Source organism: Xiphophorus hellerii, chromosome 9, assembly GCF_003331165.1.
Source record: "Xiphophorus hellerii strain 12219 chromosome 9, Xiphophorus_hellerii-4.1, whole genome shotgun sequence".
Classification (NCBI taxonomy): Eukaryota; Metazoa; Chordata; class Actinopteri; order Cyprinodontiformes; family Poeciliidae; genus Xiphophorus; species Xiphophorus hellerii.
Genome location: NC_045680.1, coordinates 7,831,824 through 7,852,982, shown reverse-complemented (window position 1 = coordinate 7,852,982; position 21,159 = coordinate 7,831,824). Strand labels below are relative to the sequence as shown.

Here is a 21,159-nt window from a genome sequence, read left to right as displayed (position 1 = left end):
CTTCACCTCCTTGTTTCCTGTTTTGGGGAGCTGTGTGCTGGAAGCCACAGAGGCAGACATACACACAAATACGTAATGCAGTCACCTGTCAGACCAGCGGCCACACCACAAACTCACCAAAAGTTCATTTAGGAATGTGACAAAATGATAACCTTACTCTACAAATAAAAGTCTGGTCAAGTGATTGAAGAAGACCTTCAGTGGTTCAAATGATTCATAGTCTTATTGGAAACTAAATATAAAACTCATGAAGGCATTAAAAAGATATTGCCTGCAGGAAATGCAGATCAAGTTTTTTTTTTAACTAAATAAATCAAATCTAGACAAGTAAGAATAAGCAGAGATAAAGTGTGCAAAATAATTAAGCAAGTGAGAATTGTGAGCATATATTTTTATTTTACAAACCGAAGTAGTAAAAAAAATCTGTCCTCTATGATTATTTTTATTAATGTTTTATTAATAAGTTAGCAATTTGGTAAAATATATAAAACAGCCATTCAAATTTCCACGAGTCTAGATAAAACTTCAAAACCAAAACTATAAATTACATTTTAATTTTATGAAGGAACAAAAACCAGGCTGATATAGACATGAGAGATGTACATCTATGAATAAAGCAGAGATGATTAAAGAAATAATGTGAGAGTTGGCTGCCCTCTCCTGGTATAAAAACAAAATTGGGAAAATATAATTTTTAATACACTCCCCTCTGTGTGGCGTCTGATTCACAATCAAGCCACCTGCCCAAGGAGCCAGCATAAAACACTCCAAACTATGTCCAATATGCAAGAAACTCTGAAAGTGTCTGCAGCCATGAGGCATACATCTATGTAAACACAGGAGCCAGGCGTGCTTTAATCCATCATTGTGTGCAGACTGCACAAATGAATCACTTTAATGTGTTTTCTTTAGACCGCAGGCAGAAGCTGGCACACACGGCAGCAGCCTGTAATTACGTCTGATACAGCGTAATGACGCTGCAATCACAGACCTTAACACACACCGGTTTGGATTTCTAACCTTACTAGGACATTATACCAACTTCCACTGATGTTAGAAATTCCTTCTGTGACCAACACCAAAACTAGCCCTAATAATTAACCTAATCTTAATCTGTTCCCTAGCCCTACATCCCAAAACAGTGTTCCATTATCACCAGGCTTTGGTCCCTATAATGTCCATTGGTCTGAACAAGCAAGGTGACAGCATAGGTCATTGCAAATCAAGAATAAAAATGACTGAAGGAAGAGATATTCATTTAAAAAAAATATGACAATTACCAGTTAAGAAATTGAAAGCATTTTGAGCTTTAGCAGCTGTTCTTGTTTGATCAATCAGCAAGATCATTGCTTCTTATACCAATATCTTAAGGCAACCTTACAAACTTGATTAGATGAGCCTTCAAAAATTCTAATTTTGAAGGTAAAATATTCCAAAATCAAACATGTAATCCAGGAATATATCTCAAGTATGAACCATGTGACCAGTAACAAAGCTGACATGCTAAAATCATTTCTTTTTTTTTATTCTCATAAAAACTAGGAGAACACCTAATTTGAATCAGTAATTATAGTAAACCTTTGTCATTCTGAACACTACACTTCTTGGCATGGTTTGTGCTGCCCCTGAAGTCGTTAAGAAAACGGGAATAATGGTGCAGGAAGTGCTAATGGACACAAATCTGGCTGAGTGGACAGGGTAGAAGTGGTTAAAGTCACGCCAAGAGAAGGGGCTAACATTGCTTCTAAGTTAACTTTAAAACTTCAAAGAATGTCCTTTGGACAGATAAGATGTGGTCATAACGCAGACTAAAATTTTAGGGGCAAAAAACCTAAACAAACAGCACAAATGGACTGAACTTAAAGCTGAAGACAAAATAAATACAAAATATGGAAAATCCTGGAGGACATTTTTTTTTCCCAGAGAACAAAGGCTTTGGAAAACACTTATTTTTCACCAAGACAACAAGCTTAAGCATCCAGCTCAGGGTTTCCCCCAGAAAACTTGCTAAGTCTGGTGGTCGGGACGTCGAGGCGATCCACCGGGGTTTTGTATTAAAAGATGTTGAGTAGACAGGAAACGTAAAAATATTACTGGGTAATGTTACTGGAAGACATTGCCAGTAAACGCTATTTAAACCCACAACTATTCTTAAAAACAACAAATCAAAGAATACAATTAAAATTAATTATTTGCACTTCTGTTTAATCCAAATTAAGTCAGCAGCTCCATAAAGCCCCCAGATGCCCTATAAATATTAATATTTCAACACAGACCACATTTACATAAATGTAACATTGTTTATTGAGATTATCAATGCTGCTAAATTTGATTTAATGGTTTCAGCATACATAAATTAAAATATTTTAAGTTGTTTAACATTTAAATATAACATTTTATGGAGCTGGCAAGTTTACTTTGTAAAAGTTCAAAGAACAATATTCATAGTTAGATTGTTTTGTTACCACCGCAACAATATGATGCTGTGAGCTTAATCTTTGAGTTTGAGGTCTGTTTGTTCACAAATACAAATTAATAAACTGCAATTATAACTTATTGCTTTTAGATTGGCCAATTAAACTACCACCCCTCTCCCAGATTAAATCTAACACAGAAGCTGTCAGAGGTGCTGATGTTTTAGCAACAAAAGGGGCCTCTAAGTTAAATTCTGATCCAGGCCTCATACAGCCTTGGACCGGCCCTGCATGGTGAGTTACATCCGCTGCACTGCGCAGATGCTCAACAAACAGGAGATTTAGTTCTCTAGAGAAACATAATTCCTCACAGGGGGTTGATGTAAATATCCACACATCTCCTTTGAGTGAAAGGAGGCGCCCAGGTAAACTTCCCACATCCAGCTGCTGCGAGACAACGCGCAGAGGTGCCAACGGTGTGATTGGTCCGTACTCCCGGCTTTAAATGCATCAATTATAAGCCGATCTTCTATAAACATATTTGTTAGGAACAAATCTGCCAGTGAAATGCTCAGAGCAACAGAGACGCTTGCAAAACTAATAAATAAAAAAATTAAGCGATTTTTTTTTCTTCCTAAAAACAAAAACAAGCAAGGCTTAGCCTGGCGGGGGGCTAGTAAAGCATGGCGGGCTGCCAGGCTTATAATACACTGGGGGGAAACCCTACAGCTAAAGCTACACAGGCATGGTTTGAAGATGACAGGTGGATGTTCTGGAGTTGCCCAAAACCCAGATCTCAACGTGATAGAGAAATTTTGTCAGAACTTGAAAAGGGCTCTTCACGTCGGACCACCACGCAACGTGACAGAGCTTGAACAGCTACAAAGGGAAGAATGGAGGAAAATTACAGCGTCCAGATGTGCAGTCTGACTGAGATCAGTAAACACACACTTTGTGCTGATTGCAGCCAAAGGTGCATCTACTAAATTCTGAATATTTATGCAATCACTTATTTGTGTCTGTAAATATTAATTATTTTGTAGAAATCAGTTTTCACTTTGATATTAAAAGGGGTTTTCTTATTTTTCTTTGTCAAATAAGACTAAATTTATTGATCTGGATTGATTTGTTAAAGCAATAAAAATGGTAAAACGTTCAAGGGAATGAACACTTCTTAGAGGCACAACATTTAGTCACTACATTTCTACACTAGAAGTAAATATCCACTCATGAAGAAACAGTCAGGATGCTACTACAAAGTCTCTAACAGCCACTTAGGAAAATTTGCTTTAAACGCATAATGAAGTCATTCAAGTATTTAGCATATCTTCAATGCTAAATCTGGGTTTTAGTTTCTGGCGGTTCACCTATACAGTCCTTGTCACATGTTTTTCAAACTGTAAACTAATGAAAACTAAGTCAAGAAGAAGTCTGTCCTAAAAATAAGCTAGAGCTGGAGCTAAAGCAAGTCTCCCTTTTGGAATAATGTGGTGCGATGGCAGCAGGGAGAGCTCCCCCAGAGCATATTGCTCCTTCCAATGTAATAAAGTCAGCCATTCTCACTTTCACACAATTCTAGACTTATGAAAACATACTTATGAATATCATGTTGCCTTTCTACCATGAGATCAGCCAAGAATATTATGCTTTGGAACTTTAAAACTGCCTGCAATTTCCTGTGGTGGAAAACCCCCTGAAGAGAGCATTTTGTTAGGTTACATTTATATTGTTGATGAATCAATAAATCTAGTTTGTACAAGACATCTAATCTGGTAGCAAAATGAATGTAACATTTTAATATAAAATCCAATCACTTCTTCCTTATCTGAAATGTAATCGTCATTAAAATGTTTCTGCTTAGAAAACAACTGAATCTATCAAAGAGGAGTTGTTTTTCTATGATGGTGGAAAAATAAAGTAATTTTAAAGATAGTTGTGCCAATTATCATAGAAGCTGGTTGATAAACTTCACTCTTAAGGCAGCTAAGGCAAGCATGCAGCTAATTCAGATTTTTACAACTGCAGCTGAACTCATATCTACTCCTGCATTAAGAAGTCCTCTGCCAGACTTCTGTCAGAGGAAGAATCAGTCTTTAAGGAGCCTTCAGCAGCCATTATGAGCAACAGAGGAGATGTGCGCATGGATTTTTAGCTTTATGATTATTGTTGCTGGCACTTGCTCAGAATTTATCCTGTGTTGCTAACGGTGGAGCGAATGGAAGGAGGCGAGGAGGGAATGAGCGGATTAAATAGGAACAAAGACGGAAGGATGAACAGGAGTAACATCAAACAGTTTGAGGGGTCAAAACTCAACATATTGATGTTTTCTCAGACAGAGTGGAAAAGAGATGTTTAACAGCTCAAAGGCAGAGTAAAGTTTTATTGTCGCACAGAGAGCTTGAAGCTGTCCTTTCTGTAACCCTGAAGTATCATCCAGAACCCCCTGCACGGCCCTGCTGTTACGGCTTGGCACGCAGGTGGTCTCCTATAACTCACACCATCTCGGCCCCAATACTTCACACCGAGACAACGCTCAGAAATATTCCGAATGAGCAGCATGCTGTCCTGGAATTTATGAACAGTAGTTAGCGAGGTGATTTACGGATTCGCCGTGACTCCTGCGGGCCCAATGTGTGATTTCTGAGATGGTGTATCCAGATGCCTCTTGCATGAGCTCTCAGTATACCTCAGTAATGCCATGACGGGAAAAATAAAAATGAATTAATGCTGTTATTCTTCTTGTCTGTTAAAGAGGGCGAGGGCAGATGGGGGTTTGGAAAAGTGCTGCTCAACACGGGAACGTGAGACTTTCCAGGAGCTCCGATGGCTGCCTCTGAAGGGCCGCATTCTGGGAACGCTAAGAGTGACGGCTGCTGCTTCAGACCATAGCATTTCCTACAGCTTGAGGCCTATTTGCTCTGATCATCATCTGCTACACACAGACATGTGGATGCTTCAACACACAGCACATGCTCAAATGCAGGTGCTCTAACAAGCAAATAAGAAATTTTGACAGGCAGTTGTGTTCTACAGTATATTCACTTTTTGAGCAATATTGTGAAGAATTAAACACTAATACAATATATAAATATAATTTGGTATTTTGAAAACATTCTTTAAAAAATCTAACCCTAACTCATTGACTCACTGTAACTCTTGCGATTTGCTGTAAGAACAAAAGGTTATTATTTTAAAGCTGGGTTTAAGGTTTTAGAGCTACACTAAGAGATTTTTTTTTTTTAATTATGAGAAAAATGTCATAATAATATGACAAAATAATCATACTATAAGCAGAATAAAGATACAATGTTACCAGAGGAAAGACAAAAATTACAAGAAAAACTGAATTTTTCTCGTTCTAATGAGAAAAAAACTTCAACAGAGTTGTCAAGATCTAACGTGACCAGACTGGCTAGCCTGTGTTTTTTTCTTCTAAATGGACACAGTTGTTTGTTTTTCTACTACTGACAATAATTTCATGCTGATGTGTTAATAGATTTTGTATTCCCTTATTTGCAAAACACATGCTAAAGAATAACTACACAAAATGCTCAACATTCCTCACTTTAACGCTGTGGTACGACTGCTTGTTCTGATAGGATTTCTCATAAAATTACTAGTTTGTTCTTATAATATTACTATTTTATTCTGGTAATATTCTGACTTTATTTTGGTATTATTATGAATTTATTCTTGTAACTTTTTAAAACTAATTTCTCAGAGACTGGCCCTAAAACTCTTCTAAAAACTGACCTCAACATCAATGTAAACTGAATTAGCCTTAGCGTTTTCTTTTATAAGATAAGATTTATTTGTCATTGTCATCATCAGATTACAACGAGATTGAGATTTGCTCGACTCGAGTTAAGATGCAGGTTATGTGTATATACATAATATACAAAGATAAAGAAATAAATAGTACAAAATGAGAAATAAATAGACATCAGAAGATGGTTGCAGCGCCTGGAGGTGTCGCAACAGAATTTACATTTGTAACAAGGTGGTGTCAAGAGCAGAAGTTCTTATGCCTTTGAATTTAGTGCCATGATTGCCATCGGGTAAAAGCTGTTTTTTAGGCGATTTGTCCTGGTTTTTATTGCTCTGTATCTCTTGCCTGATGGCAGCAGCTGGAAGAGACCATGGCCAGGGTGTGAAGAGTCATTTAAAATGTCCAAAACTTTCTTGTGGAGCCTGGAAGTGTAAATCTGTTGAATAGTGGGGAGGGGGCAGCCTATGGTTCTCTCTGCTGCCCTAACAACCCTCTGGAGCGCCTTCTTGTCCGCGGATGTGCTACTGCCGTACCAGACACACAGACTGTACGTGAGCAGTCATAATTTTTCACTTTTTTGACAACAAAATTAATGTAGAAAAACGTAATTTGAAATCTGATTGATCAAAAACCTTATTTAGATAAATCAGTTTTGGCTAATGTTTATAAAACATTCAATTTTAAGTAAATCAAGTTAAGTGGACATTAAACTTGGATCAAGAAGGTTATTCTAACATTACTTTCTGGTTTACATACAATGTGAAAAAGTAATGTTACAAAAATCTCCACAAATTTACTCACAGTTTGAACTGAAAGCACACCCAGCCGTTTTGCGATTCTGCAGCAGGAGTTCAGATGAGAACCAAGAGTTAAAGTTTCCTTTTATGTTAAACTCCTCTCCTTAGCTGTAACACCCTCAACTAATCTAGTTAAAGAACCTCAGATCTTCGTATTTTCTGAGAAGACCAAGTCGCTTTCAAACTGCAGGTTTACTTGTGAGTTTCAAACTAGAATGGGAGGCATATTGAACCATTTTTAGTCTACTTTCCTGTGATTCTGATTCCAGTTTTAATTACGGAGACAGTGTGTCCACTTGAACTTTGGAAAAAATTGAGACAAAATCTTCATCTCAATATTAATCTGTGTAATGTTGAAATTGCAAATGATTATATTGAGGCGATAATTGGAAACAGTGGGTTAATTAAAATCAATCATAACATTTTCCTGATATAATGTAGCCCTGCAGTCTACTACACAGTCTTAGTTTGAAACAGTACTTCATAAGAAAGTCTAAAGTTATGACTGGATGAAATTAGATTAAACAGCTCTTGCCCAAGACTGCTGACAGGTTGGCTGAACTGAGCACCTTTATCTTCAAATATCTCTCATCACAACACAAATATATTAAAACAACATGATTGTCAATTTGTGTTTCTGCTGCAGCATTATTTCTGCTGAAAAAATATGTTCCTGTCTACTGTTAGTTACTATGTGGTTGACTGATCCAGTCTGTCAAAAGTTGGATCTGTTTATTTTGTAACGCCCGTTGAAATGACTTTTTCTGCAAATAGATTTAACATAAAAGGAACTGAGTCCAAATGAAGAAATTTAAATATACACAAACAAGACCACTCTTTCAACGGACACAGTTTTGATCTGGATATTTATAGAACGCAGCCTGGCCTCACGTCAGAGTAAGGCTTATTGTGAAAATAAGTTCTTCATTTACTAAGTGAAACCACATTGACAAAACTCCAGCCTCCAGGTATAAAAACATCAAGAACAAAAGTCACGCAGGTAACATAATACACATCTGTAGATATGAATGGATTGCGTACTGCAGCACCTCAATCCAGTATAGTCAATCTGTCTCCCATATTTACAAACATTTGTATAAGTGTTATTTAATTTATTGAAGACGTTTCTCTAAACAAAAAAAAAATGTTTCAATATAAATTTGTATAAATTCAAAATGATAATATCTGAATGTTTTAAAATATACAGACCATTACAAATCTACCGGAGCAGCTTAAACTAAAGATGATTAAAAAGTAGTTCTGCGAAGGAACATTTGAATCTGCTGCCCCCAAGTGGCCAAATGATGTGGATTACTAAACCTAATTTAATTATTGCTTCTTTTAAATCCACGTGTTGCAGTTAATATGCCAATCGTTTTTATGGATTTACCTGAGCTTTGACTTTACATTGCAAATATGGGGAAATAAAATAAACTACTCCATCATAAATTAAAATGAAATTTAGCATTTTGTTGTTGTATTGACTTTTTTAAAAAAAGAAAAAAAAATAAGACAACATTTTTTATGTCATCGGTGTACAATCTTAAATGATTACATATATTTTGCCATGACTATTAACTTTAAAGATATGCAACATAAATATTGGTTTTAAACTGTAAGCAATTCCATTGCACAATACTGAAAGTGGATGTTCACTTGGTTTATGTGAAAAGAGCCCTAAACATGTTGTCCAGCCCTAATTAAAGGGCTGTATGAAATAGGACCATCCAGTAGCACAAAAGATAGCTACTCATCATACATTAGCTTCAAGGAAAAGACAAGAATTGACACTTTCAGTATCACACAGCATATATTGACATAAAAGCCTGCTAGAGTAGACACATTCCGATTGCAATAATATTGAGAATGGCATGAATAGATGCATGTATGCATGAATGAATATCATGAATGAATGCATCAATGTATAAATGGATGAATGATCATGAATGAAAAAGTATAGTTTTTCATGGTGGGGAAGCTTGGTGAAATGGCCACACCTCTAACAGTAATCTGACACTGAGCTGCTTCCTATGCCCCAAACAAAAGACTAACACAAATACCCCTTGAAATAAGACCTTGTAAACATTTTGCCATGAGGTTTAAAATCACCACAAAAGAGAACTTCTAAAAAAAAATTATATTTAAAACTATGCCTTTTTATTTCTACGTGCCTAATATTAAACAAACCGTGCACAATTTTATGGAAAATAAACAAAGTTGAGAAACCAATACATAAAAAGTGGCTCAAACAATTAGGTTATTAATGAGGAGAATTGTAAATTGCCACTTTTCTGATTTGATTGTTTTCTGATAGGGCAAGAAGAAAGTTTTAGGGAATGGGACGCAAGTCCCTCTTTCTTCTAAACTGCTTGCTGTACTGAGCAAACGTTATTTTGAGTAAAATTTGCGAGATGTTTGTGATTTTATTCACAAAAGAGAAACTGTTTTCAGGGGCCGCATGAAATCATTTAGGAGAAAATAGACGGCCCACAACCCACACTTTGGACACCAGATTCCTATTTGACTTAGAAATTTTGCTTTTTTTCTATTTCAATATTCCTTTTTACATGGGAAATTGAGAGGTTATTCTGAATTGCTACTAGCAGTTAAGTCACAAGACAATTTTACATAATTTGTGTATTATAGAAACATCTCCAAAAGTGCAGCGGTCACTTATTTTTTAGTTTTAGAAAATACTTAAGGTGATGTTATAGTTTCAAGATTGGCCAATCGCCGCATGTTATCCAAACCTATCAGGCAAGCTACTAAAATTACTGGTTCTTGCAAAAAAGTATCAGAACACACAGTTTGTTTGAAGGTAACCAACTTCAGCAGATCCCCCCCACACAACTTGCAGAACTTTAAGAATCTAATGCGAACACCTGGAGCCTGATTCACCATCACATCTTCAGGGGTCTAGTGTGGAGTCCATGCCTCAACGGGTCAGGTCTTTATTGACTGCAATCTGAACAACACAATGTCAGGCTGGAGTGTTCTTGCTTCTAAACACAGTGAATAATTTGAATAAACAGACTTTATTTGCTTCTTGAACATGCTGTTTGTTCATATCAACCAAATATAAGTGTGTTTAAAAACTAAAATCAAATGAAAGACATAAATGCACTGCAGCAACTATATCAAATATAAAACCAGCCATCCCTGTACAACTATTCATAACTCTTCCACATGAGCAAGCAGATGCAGCATCCTGATTCAGACATTGTGAACAAACTGGAGTAAAATATCTCAATGATTGCAACAAGACTGACAACTAAATCCTTTTTTTACTGAGTTAATACAGAGTCTGCTTTTCAATGAAAGTATGGCAATGAAGACACAAAAAGCACTTTCTAAAATGAACTTTAGTTTTCTTTTGGGGGTTTAGGAACAATTTTAATTTTCACATAAGCAGGTGCCTTATGTATTGCTTTTGGAATATATTTTGAGTTTGCTTTCAACCACACCTCCACCCCACAACCAAGCCGGTAAACCTGTTCCCATCCCGGATGGGATGGGACCGGCAGTTGTGTGCATTGATAATAATCATTTCCTTGTTTCGTCACAGCCTTTTTTGAAGTGACACGCGAAGTGATGTTAATCGAAAACTAGCTAAACTTCATTAAAACGCATATCGCTGCAGTATATTACTCAGAGAGCCTCAAACAGACACACAACCACGGAAATACGATTTTCCAAAGAGAATGCCAACATAAGCATACAGAGACTTCCTGGAAAATTCACTTTAAGAGTTCAGCAGTCTGGTGGCAAGTGGGAAAAAGCTGTTTCAGAACCAGGTGGACCTGCACCGGATGCTGCGGAACCTCTTTCCAGAGGGCAGCAGGGAGAACAGTCCATGGTGGGGGTGTGAGGGGTCACTGATGATGTTTCGGCCTCAGGACACGCATCCTGCATCGATGGTTGACCTGACACTTCGCCCTTTCGCCTGAGCTGGGTGTGGAAGGTTGTTGCCGAAGCAGTTTCTCCTTGTGTGCCTTCTTCTCACTCACATGAGAGTTACCGAACTCTTTTGCAAGCTCAACCAGGAAGTCCACCCGTCTCTCCTGCACCCCAATGCATGCCTGATAAAGCACATGTGCATTCAGTGCTGCCATGTCAATCATGTTTGCCAGGTTTGCTGACCAGCTGTCACATAGTGATGGAACCTTGGTCACCCCCCGCAAGATTATGACTGAAATAAATGCCATTAGTTCTTGTGAACTAAATAGGTGAAGCAGTCACCTATTTATCCTCCACATCACAAAAGGCTGCATGCAAATTTGCATGTGCAAAGTCTCCCAGATTTCTTTTGCTTACACTTTTTGCATGATTTTTTTGAGGTGGATCAACACAATTAATTTGGTTAGTTTATTTCTAAACTGTCATTTTAAACCCACTTAGCTTCATTTAAAAGAAAAACATTACTAATTTCTTTTAGAAAAACCTTTGCATATTTCTTGAAACAGATTGTATGTTTTGCAAACTCTATGTACATTTGGCAAAATGACCTGGATAATGCAGCACAACATCATGGATCAGCTGCAAAAGGTCACATCTCTCCAAAAACACTTCATGTATGCTTCAAAACTAGACAGGAGATCTGATCTCCTGTAGGTATCATAGATACCATCATAGATCGCACCCACCCCCAACATGGACTATTCACACTCCTACCTTCTGGCCTGACGGTCAACGGCCACATTTACAATTGAAGAAGGGATGCTAATTTGAGCCATCAGAGTCGTCAGTTTGGACTCAGGTCTTTCGGGACTCTTTCGGGACTTCACGGGAGAGGTCGAAACCCTCTCGAAACCCTGGTACTCCCAGTGTTAACCCATCTTTCATAGACAACTCAGTGACTGAGAGCCTCCAGAAGCACCAGCAGGTTGTTACCTGACCGGTGATGCCGGTTACGACAGCGACATTCCTCTTCTTTACACCCTCTCCGTTGGCCGACGAGCCCGCCTTTGCAGCGTCGGAGCACTGAGCCATTTCTTTCTCAAGTCTTGACGGTTCACTGCGCCAAAAATACAACCGTTGGAACCAAACGAAGGTGAAATCTTGTTGGCAGCAGCCCGGGGACCAGCGAGCCTCCTCAGCATCCGTAAACCTATGACGCAAACCAATCAGAAGCCAGCAAGTGGGAGGGAGCTTTAAGAGGCGTGTGTCCGGAAAGGCTGTTTATCATAGCGCCCCAAATGGAGGGGAGAATTAACTACATCCGTACTGCTGTCATTCCTGGGTCCAGGGGAGTGACAATTTAACAAATCAGTCATATTTGTAGGATGTGTATATGGAAGATCAATAGGGCCACTGAAAATATAATAACTATTATGACTTTAATCTCAGATTTGTCACTTTATTGACTTTATATAAGCTTAAAGTCAGATTAATTTTTTCCAGTGGTACTAATTTTCTAGTATAGAGGGCACTATATATACAGTATATATATATATATATATATATATATATATATATATATATATATATATATATATATATATATATATATATATATATATATATATATATATATATATATATATATATATATATATGTCTTATTTGTTAGGACTTTCCAAAAACTGTGACTGCATGTAAAATAAGACTCCAGTAGGGCAAAAATGGAAACATATATAAACCTAGCAACATCAAATTAATAACCTAATACAAGGGTGTCAAACTCATTTTTCCTTTGGGCCATATCAAAGTCATTGATGTCCTTCAGGGGCTGGTTGTGACAGAATGTACTGATATTAACAGCCATTAACAAGCTATTAAAATTTATTCTTTTTCTGTTCAATTAGTACTTCTTGAAATGTTACAATTTTTAACATATTTCTACATTTATGTAATTTGGTCCTATACAAATGAAAACTGATTTGATTTGACTGATAAAATTATATTTAAGCACATAACTGTTATCTTAAAGTTCTGTTTATGTGGCACTTTAAAAGACCACAGAAACTGCTATGGCAGGCCAGATTTTTCCCCTAGACCTCGAGTTTGACACCTGTGCTTCAATACATCTACATGTATTGGCAATATTTTTCCTACTTTGATTTGTTATGAACATCTGAATGTTACAGATTATACATTCCTACTTTTATGAAGGAAGTCACACTTACTCATGATCCAGTTGCATTTGATGAGCAATATTAACATCAAAGTCTTGATTGTTTTCAAAAGATTAAGTAAATAAATTTCTGCAAAAATCTGTTTTTTGTGTGTATCATTTATTTCCTACATTTACTGTATTTAAATCACAACATTTCACAAGAAGTCTTGAAAAAGGTATCATAAATTCAAATAAACACATATTCAAAACACAAAGCTTTTTAATTCAAAATAAATAATGTAACAACTCAGTGTCTTGCTTCTCCGCCACACTGAGCTGTACATTATACTTTAAATGTATGTGCATGACTACGTGAAACCACGTTTGTGTCCTCTGAAATAAAAACATCACATACTGAAGAAAGAATTTGCACTTCAAGTACAATCTGGTGCTGAACCAGTAAATAAATGAACATAAAATTTCACCTCAGTCATAAACAAGTATAAGTCTTAGGTAGTAACATGTATTTCATTTTGCCTTCATTGAAGGTGAGCTGGGTACTCCAAACTGCCAAAGCCAAACAAGCAGGTGGGATGAATGCACACTGAGGTCAAGGCAGTCTACAGCGAAAAACACCAACACTGATATAATTGGGGCATTAAAGCTGAAATTTTCTCATATCTTAAGGAGATTTTTATGCCATACCACAATATATACACAATATAAATTAATGGAGTTACATATCAAATTGCCTTGAAGAGAAATAACATTATTATACTACTTATAAAATAAAAGAAAGAAACACATGGATTTATAAAAAGAAAATTACTTTTTCAAATTTGTTTGGTAACTCTTGGATGAACAAGGGAGAAAAAGTGTGCGAAGCACACCAACGCTTGCAAAAAAAAAGAAAAGCAATGTATCTGTTAAAATGTGCTAAAAGAACAGTTTTTCATAGGCACATGGTAGGTATCAAAGTGACACATCTTGCAGGGTTTTACTTTGGCAGTAACAGTACTTAATAAGAAAAAATCCTCAGGCAAACTTCAGGCAAAGTTCTTTGAATAACTTTGCAAGTATACAGTACGGGCAGCTTTAAAAGTTCAGACCTAAATAGTGTGCAGCTACGCAAAGGTAAAAATGTGAGGCAGAGAGTAATAATCCAGTGGCTATTCAGGTGCAGCAGTATTGGTCCAGTGATGGGCCCCAGGGCCATACAGTGTGACAAGGCAAACCAAGGGCCTGGTTGTTTCTGAAAGCGAAACTAAAAAAAAAAGCAGGGTAAGAAAGAGTTTATAAACTGTAATTTGCATTTTATAAAAAAAAATATCTAAATGATGTCAGAGGGAGTAATCTCACCTGCTTAGCTCTCTGGGGGTGGAGCATGTGAGGAGTGACACTTGTTTTTCTGCAAACAGAAAATCCACAATGTAATCATCAAATTTCAGTTGAATTCTGTTTCAAAGTCTGCATTCACATGTCAAATTCTTTACATGTTTTTCTATAACTACACTAAAGATGTATACAAAACAATAAAAGCAAGCATGATGCCATGCAACACTGTAATAGCATGTTCCACCAGGCTAGATATATGGTACAAGTTGTTCAGCTGAGGTCCATGCTCTAAAATGGTCACCTTGAAGCTCAATCTGTTCCAAAGCACTAGAAAAATGGAACTGCTCTAAACACCAGTTTCTTATACACCATTCATTACCTCGATAAATTTCCATCTCCATAACTAATCTAAAAATGATCACACACATACAAAAGAACTAATCGACTATAGCCTGTCAACAGAGGGAGTTTTTTACCTTCTGATGTAGTCGATAGTGCAAATTTCGGTCGGACAGCCAGCCATGTCTGAGGGACTCTGTCGCGCTCATCCTCCAGCTCTTGCTTTTCACCAGCAGACGGGTGATAAAATCTTTGGCCTCTTCAGAAATGTCTCCAAACTCCTCCTCCTCGAAGTTCCACTGACAGGCCAGAATGTTGTTGAGTGTCTCATTGTCGTCGTCCCCCAGAAACGGAGACAAGCCACTGAGCCTGGACAGACAGGACACAGAGGTTTGGGACATGGTATCTTGCAGTGCTGCAATTTCCTCAATTTTCTGCCTGGAATATTTTTTTCCTGTAGGTCAGTCTGTGATGTAGCAAGCTGTAAGTGCAGATGACTGAGCATTTCTGACTTACAGCATGTATGTGATTACTCCAAGACTCCACATGTCCGTTGGGAATGAAACAAACTCATAATTGATGACTTCAGGAGCGAGGAATTCAGGAGTTCCAAAATTGACCCTTAGCTTCTCCCTGGGTTTATACCTTTTAGAAACAAACATTTAAGCTCTGCAAACATTGAATAAAACTTACAACAGATTGACAGCTTTCTATTTCTTACCTCCTTGCCAGGCCAAAGTCAATAATTTTGATCTTGTTTGTAGCTCTGCTGACACAAAGAATGTTTTCTGGCTGGAAAGAACAGTTTTTACAGCATAAAAAGCAAGCAATAGATAAGTATGTTACTGGAATACAAAATCCTAAGCAAGTTTACCTTGAGATCAAGATGCAGGATATAATTTTTGTGCATGTACTTCAGCCCTTCACAGATCTGACGGATGAACAACACAGTGTCTAACTCGGTTAGGTTGTAGTTCTCATCGATGATGCGATCAAACAGCTCTCCTCCTTCCACACTGCAGCATGGAGAAACAAACATAGTTACAGCCATGGGGAGCTGGACACTCTGTTCCATTAATTGCACTCAAAAAAGACTTACTATTCCATAACCAGGATGATGTCATTCCGTGACTCAAAAGCAGCATAGAGTTGAATCAGGTTGGCATGGTTCAGCTGGTTCATCACCTGGATCTCATTCCTTACCACCTCCTGAGAGACAAACATTCAAAAACCAGTCATTTTTCTGTCATTAGAATAAAAGTTATATTCATAGCGGTTTACTGGTAGCTTCAGAAGGTAATGTCATCCTGTACTTATGCTGCCATATCTACAAGCACATTATAGAAATGTGTTCTGGAATGTTGGATATCTGGCCCTGTTACCTCTATTAGGTAGAAATATGTTTAATTATTAAAGCCCTTTTTTCCATGAATTGGTTAAAAGCTTGAAAAATGTGGTGCACAATATCTTAAGATATGAAACTTGACGGTGCTGCTCAATTTAAATAACCTTACAGCAGAATATCTCCATGTGGCATTGAAACAGAAGTAAAACAAAACAAATACACATTTTCAAATGTATTTTTTGAATTGTGTTTGGCTTAAGAAAAGCAGCAAATGTTGAATTCAAAGTATGTATGGCAAAATAGAGCTAACTGAAGGGATTAAAATCAGCATTAAAAAAAATATTTCTGACGTTCCATAATATAATAAATCATTTTTTCATTTCCAGGGAAGAAGGCATAAAATGGTCACTAACACAAGGGAATATCCATTTGGGAATCACAATTTCAGTGAAGTCCTATGTGGCTTTCAAAATTAAAATCATTTTTATGACATTGAATATCATAAATCCAAAGAACTTTATGCTAATTAGAGAGAAAAGCCTCATGACATTTAACTCAAATTTTTAACTTTTAGCAACTTTAATCACACAATGAACCTAACAGATATCCACTTTGCTTTAACGAACGCTAAACGTCTATAAGCTCCATCTACAAATAGTTTGGACCAAAAAAATAGAATATTGTTATTATTATCAATTTCATTAACTAGATATAATATGGGAACTCTCCAACAGCTAGAGTCATTGTCTAATTAAATTATGCTTACTACAAAGTAAACAGTTGTTTTTCATCCTGCTCTTTGGAAAAAAACAAGTGAGTTGTGTGAATTCTTTACACTGAATCATATTGTATCTGTTCACAGATAGGCAGATAAACAGGTAATGCAGGAATTTTTACACCTTTGAATAGCTAAGTCACTCAGCTGTCTGTTGTCTGTTTTTTCTTTTTAATTTGTATCCAGATTTTGAAAATAAAATGATCAAATTTCATACTTTCAGACATTTAACCTGAGCAGCAAGCATGGCCACGCAGTCATTGTGGCTTTGCTCAATTTTAGATGATAAAAAGTTAAATATTCTAAATACGCATTTCTATAAATATTCTGTATTTTATTACTTTGTATTCCATTAAAACAACTCCTAAACGTACTCACTATTAAAGACGCCGCACAGAGTCACATACAATGACTGACTGAATATTCCGTACTATATTCAACATTAACATTTCTGCACCTTCTCTTTCTGGCTCTTTGCTTTGATGATTTTGGCAGCCAGTGTCAGTCCAGATGAATTCTCCAGGCACTTGTAGACTTGTCCAAAACGTCCCCTAATAAAAGGAAACAAGATGAGTCAAACACAATAATAGATGGACACAGAATAGCTGAGATTAAAAGTGGAAGGCTGACAATCTGGACAATTTGATTTAACTACAATATGTGTGTAATGTCATCCCAAATGTTTCTTTCCAAAGTTCTCAAAAAGATATTTATCGCTGGACTGTTTTTGTGGTTTTAAAACACAAAATAAAGCATTTTAAATTTAATTGCTCATCTGGTGCATCTCTAATCCATACACATACATTGCATCTATCGCTTTAAAACTGGGTTTATGTCTGAATAAATCAGCCAGAAATTGTAGACACCCCTTGTTTTGCAGAGAAGTCATCTTCACTTTAAGAGATTGGATTTATAACCAGTTCATTACATTGGAAAGGTATGCGATTTTGCATGTGTTCCCTCATGGGGACACATGCCCTTTAGAGGGCAGCACATAGGTCTTCATAAAAACTCTTCGCATGCTGTTAAACCCGCTATTATTTCATTACAGAAGATTAAAGCATCTAAATGCCCGAGTAGAGTGAAAATAACTAAAGAATTATTCTTTGTTAATGAGAGCTGGCGGTTTTGTGCTTGTCACTCACCCGCCCAGAACTTCATCCCTGTTTATAGTGTAATAGGTGGCTATCTGATGAGGTTTGGGAGTCACGATGCGGTGATCAAAAGGAGCGGTTGGAGGAGGGCCTGCATCTGGGAAAAAAAACCAAAGGGGACAAAAAAAGAAACACAAGATGAATAATGAATATGGAAGTCATTTTGTAATGAATGCCAAAGATAGAGCACAGACAGAGGAAGAGGCCTTAGTGCCTAGAAACATGGATGAAAATAGCAGCATGCATGTGACTCATTATCTGCCCTATAAGCTGCATAACTGATGTCTTCTGGAGGCTCAAGCAGGCACTGCTCTATGGCATGAAATCTGCTTCAAAACCTCAGGAGCGCCAGGTGAAATGTTGCAAACTAAAATGACAAGGTGTGTCTTTGTGGAATAGAAACCACAGGCAGAGAAGTCAGGCAAGCGTTTTCCAAGTTGAGATTTTCTCATGTCTCTTAAGTAACATTTAGGCATCAAAAAAACTGAACTGAAGCAAATAGAGAAAAATCATTTGATTCAATGTACAGCAAAACTGTTTCACATTACAATCACAATCAGCTGTGTACTTTATAGGGATTCCTGTGAGCCTAACACAAGTTGGGCTTATGTGGTAGTCTATTGTGAGTTTTCAAAAATGTTTTATTAAAATACCTCTTAAATGTGTGGTGGTTATTTGTGCTTGCCCCCTTGACAACATGCATTCTGAGTAAACTGAAAATGTCTGCACAGAGCTTTATAGAGTCCTTTCTGATCTGATATAATCTTATGAAATCAAATGAAATTGAAATAGAAATAATGTTATTATCTGGAATGTGTTTTTTTTAAATCAGAGATTTCACTTGTTCTCACTTTGTCCTTTTATGTAAGTTCCTTCATGTCCTCTAAAGTCTCACCAAGGATAAAATCCTGTACTGTAGACTCTCCACCTTCTTTAGCTTCTGCCTTTGCTTCATCAGACTTTGAGCCCTCCACTGCGTGGCTGTCAGCATTTTCCACTGAGCTATTTTCTACTCGGCTCTTCTTCAGGTCTTCTTTAACCAGGTCCTCTTCTGTGACACGACGTTTGCCTGCTGTGGTTCCATCTCCATTGTCTTCAGAGCTTTGGAAAGAAAAACAAAGAATGCTGTCAAATTTCATTTTATTTTTTACCTTAGTGTTTCTTGTTTACTTCCTTCTGTATGAAAGAATTAAGATTCAGCAACAGCGAAAACAGGTGAATAGGAGTACCTTTCCTGGGACTTCTTGCTCATGTCTGAAATAATATTTTCTGACGATTCCTCTGTTTCTCTTTTAAGTCTTTTCTTTATGTCATCCTCCAATTTCCTGCCTTTTTCTTCATTGTTATCCTCTGTCTGTTGCTCCTCTTCCTCTGCATCTGTCTCATCAAAGACATCATCCTCATTCTTGTTTTCCTCCACAGTTTGGCTTGAAGGAGCGTGTGACCGACTAAGAATCAGCTTTGTTGGCTCCTCTTTTCTTTTTCCCCCACTTCCTGGATCTTCCTGACTCTGGAAGTTGGCTTCTGTGTTTATATGGGAATGATCCGTGTTCTCCCTGTTGAGCTTTTCAACTTGCTCTTTCAGGGCTGACTCACTCAGAGTGGAAGCATCTAAAGTAGAAACAATGACCAAAAAGAAAAGCCATTATGTTATGTTGAGTTTATATCACAGACAAATAAAATTGGTTTTTCACCTATAGTCCTAAAATTATTTCAGGCAATAGAATTTACTCTAGATAGAGCCTAAACGTATAAGCTGTACTATTTCACTATTTTTGCTCACAGTCACTAGAAATGCACAGTTTTTAGATTTTTTTTGTTGGCTGATATTTTAGGAAGAACTAAATATGATTTCAAATAATTTATCTTCCAAGTGTATATATTTTTTCTTTCAGGGCATGTAAAAAGTCATCATCACGTTCTGTCAAATGATAGCATGCAAAAAAAAAAAAAATCCAATCCAATTTAGTGTCTCAGAAGACAAAAAAGAAATGCAAGCAGTGTTGTTTACTTTATTCCATTTAAATTTTTTTTTGACTACACAAAAATTTTGCTCTAAGCTTTTGATATTGTGAGGAGTTTCTAGCATGTATCCGGCGGTTTAAAACAGTTTCCTGTTAAAAATAGTTTGTTTATTACTAGAAAACAGTTTATTTGTGGTTTCTAGTAAAAATCTGACTAAACAAGAATTGTCTACCAGCAGATTTTCCACTTGTGTTCAAATTGTTTTCTCAGTTGTTTTTATTTTATTTTCATTTTCTAAATATGCATGCTGAATTTTGGCACAAAACTGAAAATAAGTGAAAAGGTCTCATGGTCTTATCTTATGAATTGAAAAATGTACGTTCTGAAATTATGTTTTCCTCCATTTAAGAGAACCCTATATTAAGATCTGATTATTGATCTTTGTTAAAGGAATACATGAAGAATAATAGGTTTTACCTAGCCATTCATGTTATTGTCCTCAGATGCCAATGAAAATATCGGAGACTAAGAATAATTTGAGCTTACAGAGCTTATTAACATTTTTCCTAATTTCCTAAATTCCTAAATTAAATGTATATTTTTTCCATAACAAAAAAATATACATTTCATTTAGTTAGCTTGCAAAGATTATTATGTCATCATTAAATTTAATTAGCAAATTTAGGTCCATAAATTTAAATGACCCCAAATATAGATAAAAACATACAAAAATACCATTTAAATAGCATAATTTAAAAGGATTTTACATTAAAAGTATTTTAACCAGTGTATCCTCTTTGTGGATGAGTAGTGGGATCGTTTACAGCACCATTAAGATGTTTCTGGAAAGTGTGAGGAGGATTCTGCCGGTATCATTAAATACAATTTAAATTTTCTGTACTTATTAATACTTGTCAGTAGCTTTTGTAGTTTCACCTTCATTATTTATTTTTATTTTTTTAAAATCCTAGACTAGATATCCATCCACTTTATCTGCCTTCCAGCTGATTATCTAACAGTATTTTTTTTTTTTTTTTTTTGCATAAATCTTAAAGAATTCTGTGGTCAGGAGTTACATCAAGTTTAACTTTACCTGATGAATCCTGAGGTTTCCTTTTCTTCTGGGCTTTCCCACCCTTCACACTCTGTTTGGCTTTGTCCTTGTCATCTTTTGCCTTTATTTTGGGAAAAAAAGGAGGAGAAGTAGCATA

The 21,159-nt window shown here is 36.5% G+C and overlaps 2 protein-coding genes across 5 annotated transcripts in view; both read right to left on the bottom strand.

Annotated features, from left to right (window-relative positions):
* gmds (GDP-mannose 4,6-dehydratase) overlaps window positions 1–12,088 on the bottom strand; it is a 178,955-nt gene extending 166,867 nt beyond the window's left edge. Inside the window, exon 1 of the mRNA XM_032572964.1 lies at window positions 11,871–12,088. Coding sequence (XP_032428855.1) covers window positions 11,871–11,969 — 99 coding nt within the window. The 5' untranslated portion in view covers window positions 11,970–12,088. The remainder of the gene's footprint in view (window positions 1–11,870) is intronic.
* A 1,107-nt stretch (window positions 12,089–13,195) lies between these two features.
* The window catches only part of mylk4b (myosin light chain kinase family, member 4b), a 30,660-nt gene continuing 22,696 nt past the window's right edge, over window positions 13,196–21,159 (bottom strand). For 3 of the 4 annotated variants that reach the window (XM_032573264.1, XM_032573265.1, XM_032573262.1), the window contains 12 exons: window positions 21,042–21,123; window positions 19,213–19,594; window positions 18,879–19,084; window positions 17,975–18,080; window positions 17,287–17,380; window positions 15,809–15,918; window positions 15,584–15,725; window positions 15,431–15,501; window positions 15,226–15,354; window positions 14,847–15,078; window positions 14,395–14,443; window positions 13,196–14,299 (listed from right to left, as the gene is read on the bottom strand). In XM_032573264.1, coding sequence (XP_032429155.1) covers window positions 14,399–14,443; window positions 14,847–15,078; window positions 15,226–15,354; window positions 15,431–15,501; window positions 15,584–15,725; window positions 15,809–15,918; window positions 17,287–17,380; window positions 17,975–18,080; window positions 18,879–19,084; window positions 19,213–19,594; window positions 21,042–21,123 — 1,599 coding nt within the window. In that variant the 3' untranslated portion in view covers window positions 13,196–14,299; window positions 14,395–14,398. The remainder of the gene's footprint in view (window positions 14,300–14,394; window positions 14,444–14,846; window positions 15,079–15,225; window positions 15,355–15,430; window positions 15,502–15,583; window positions 15,726–15,808; window positions 15,919–17,286; window positions 17,381–17,974; window positions 18,081–18,878; window positions 19,085–19,212; window positions 19,595–21,041; window positions 21,124–21,159) is intronic. The other variant, XM_032573263.1, reaches the window with a different exon arrangement.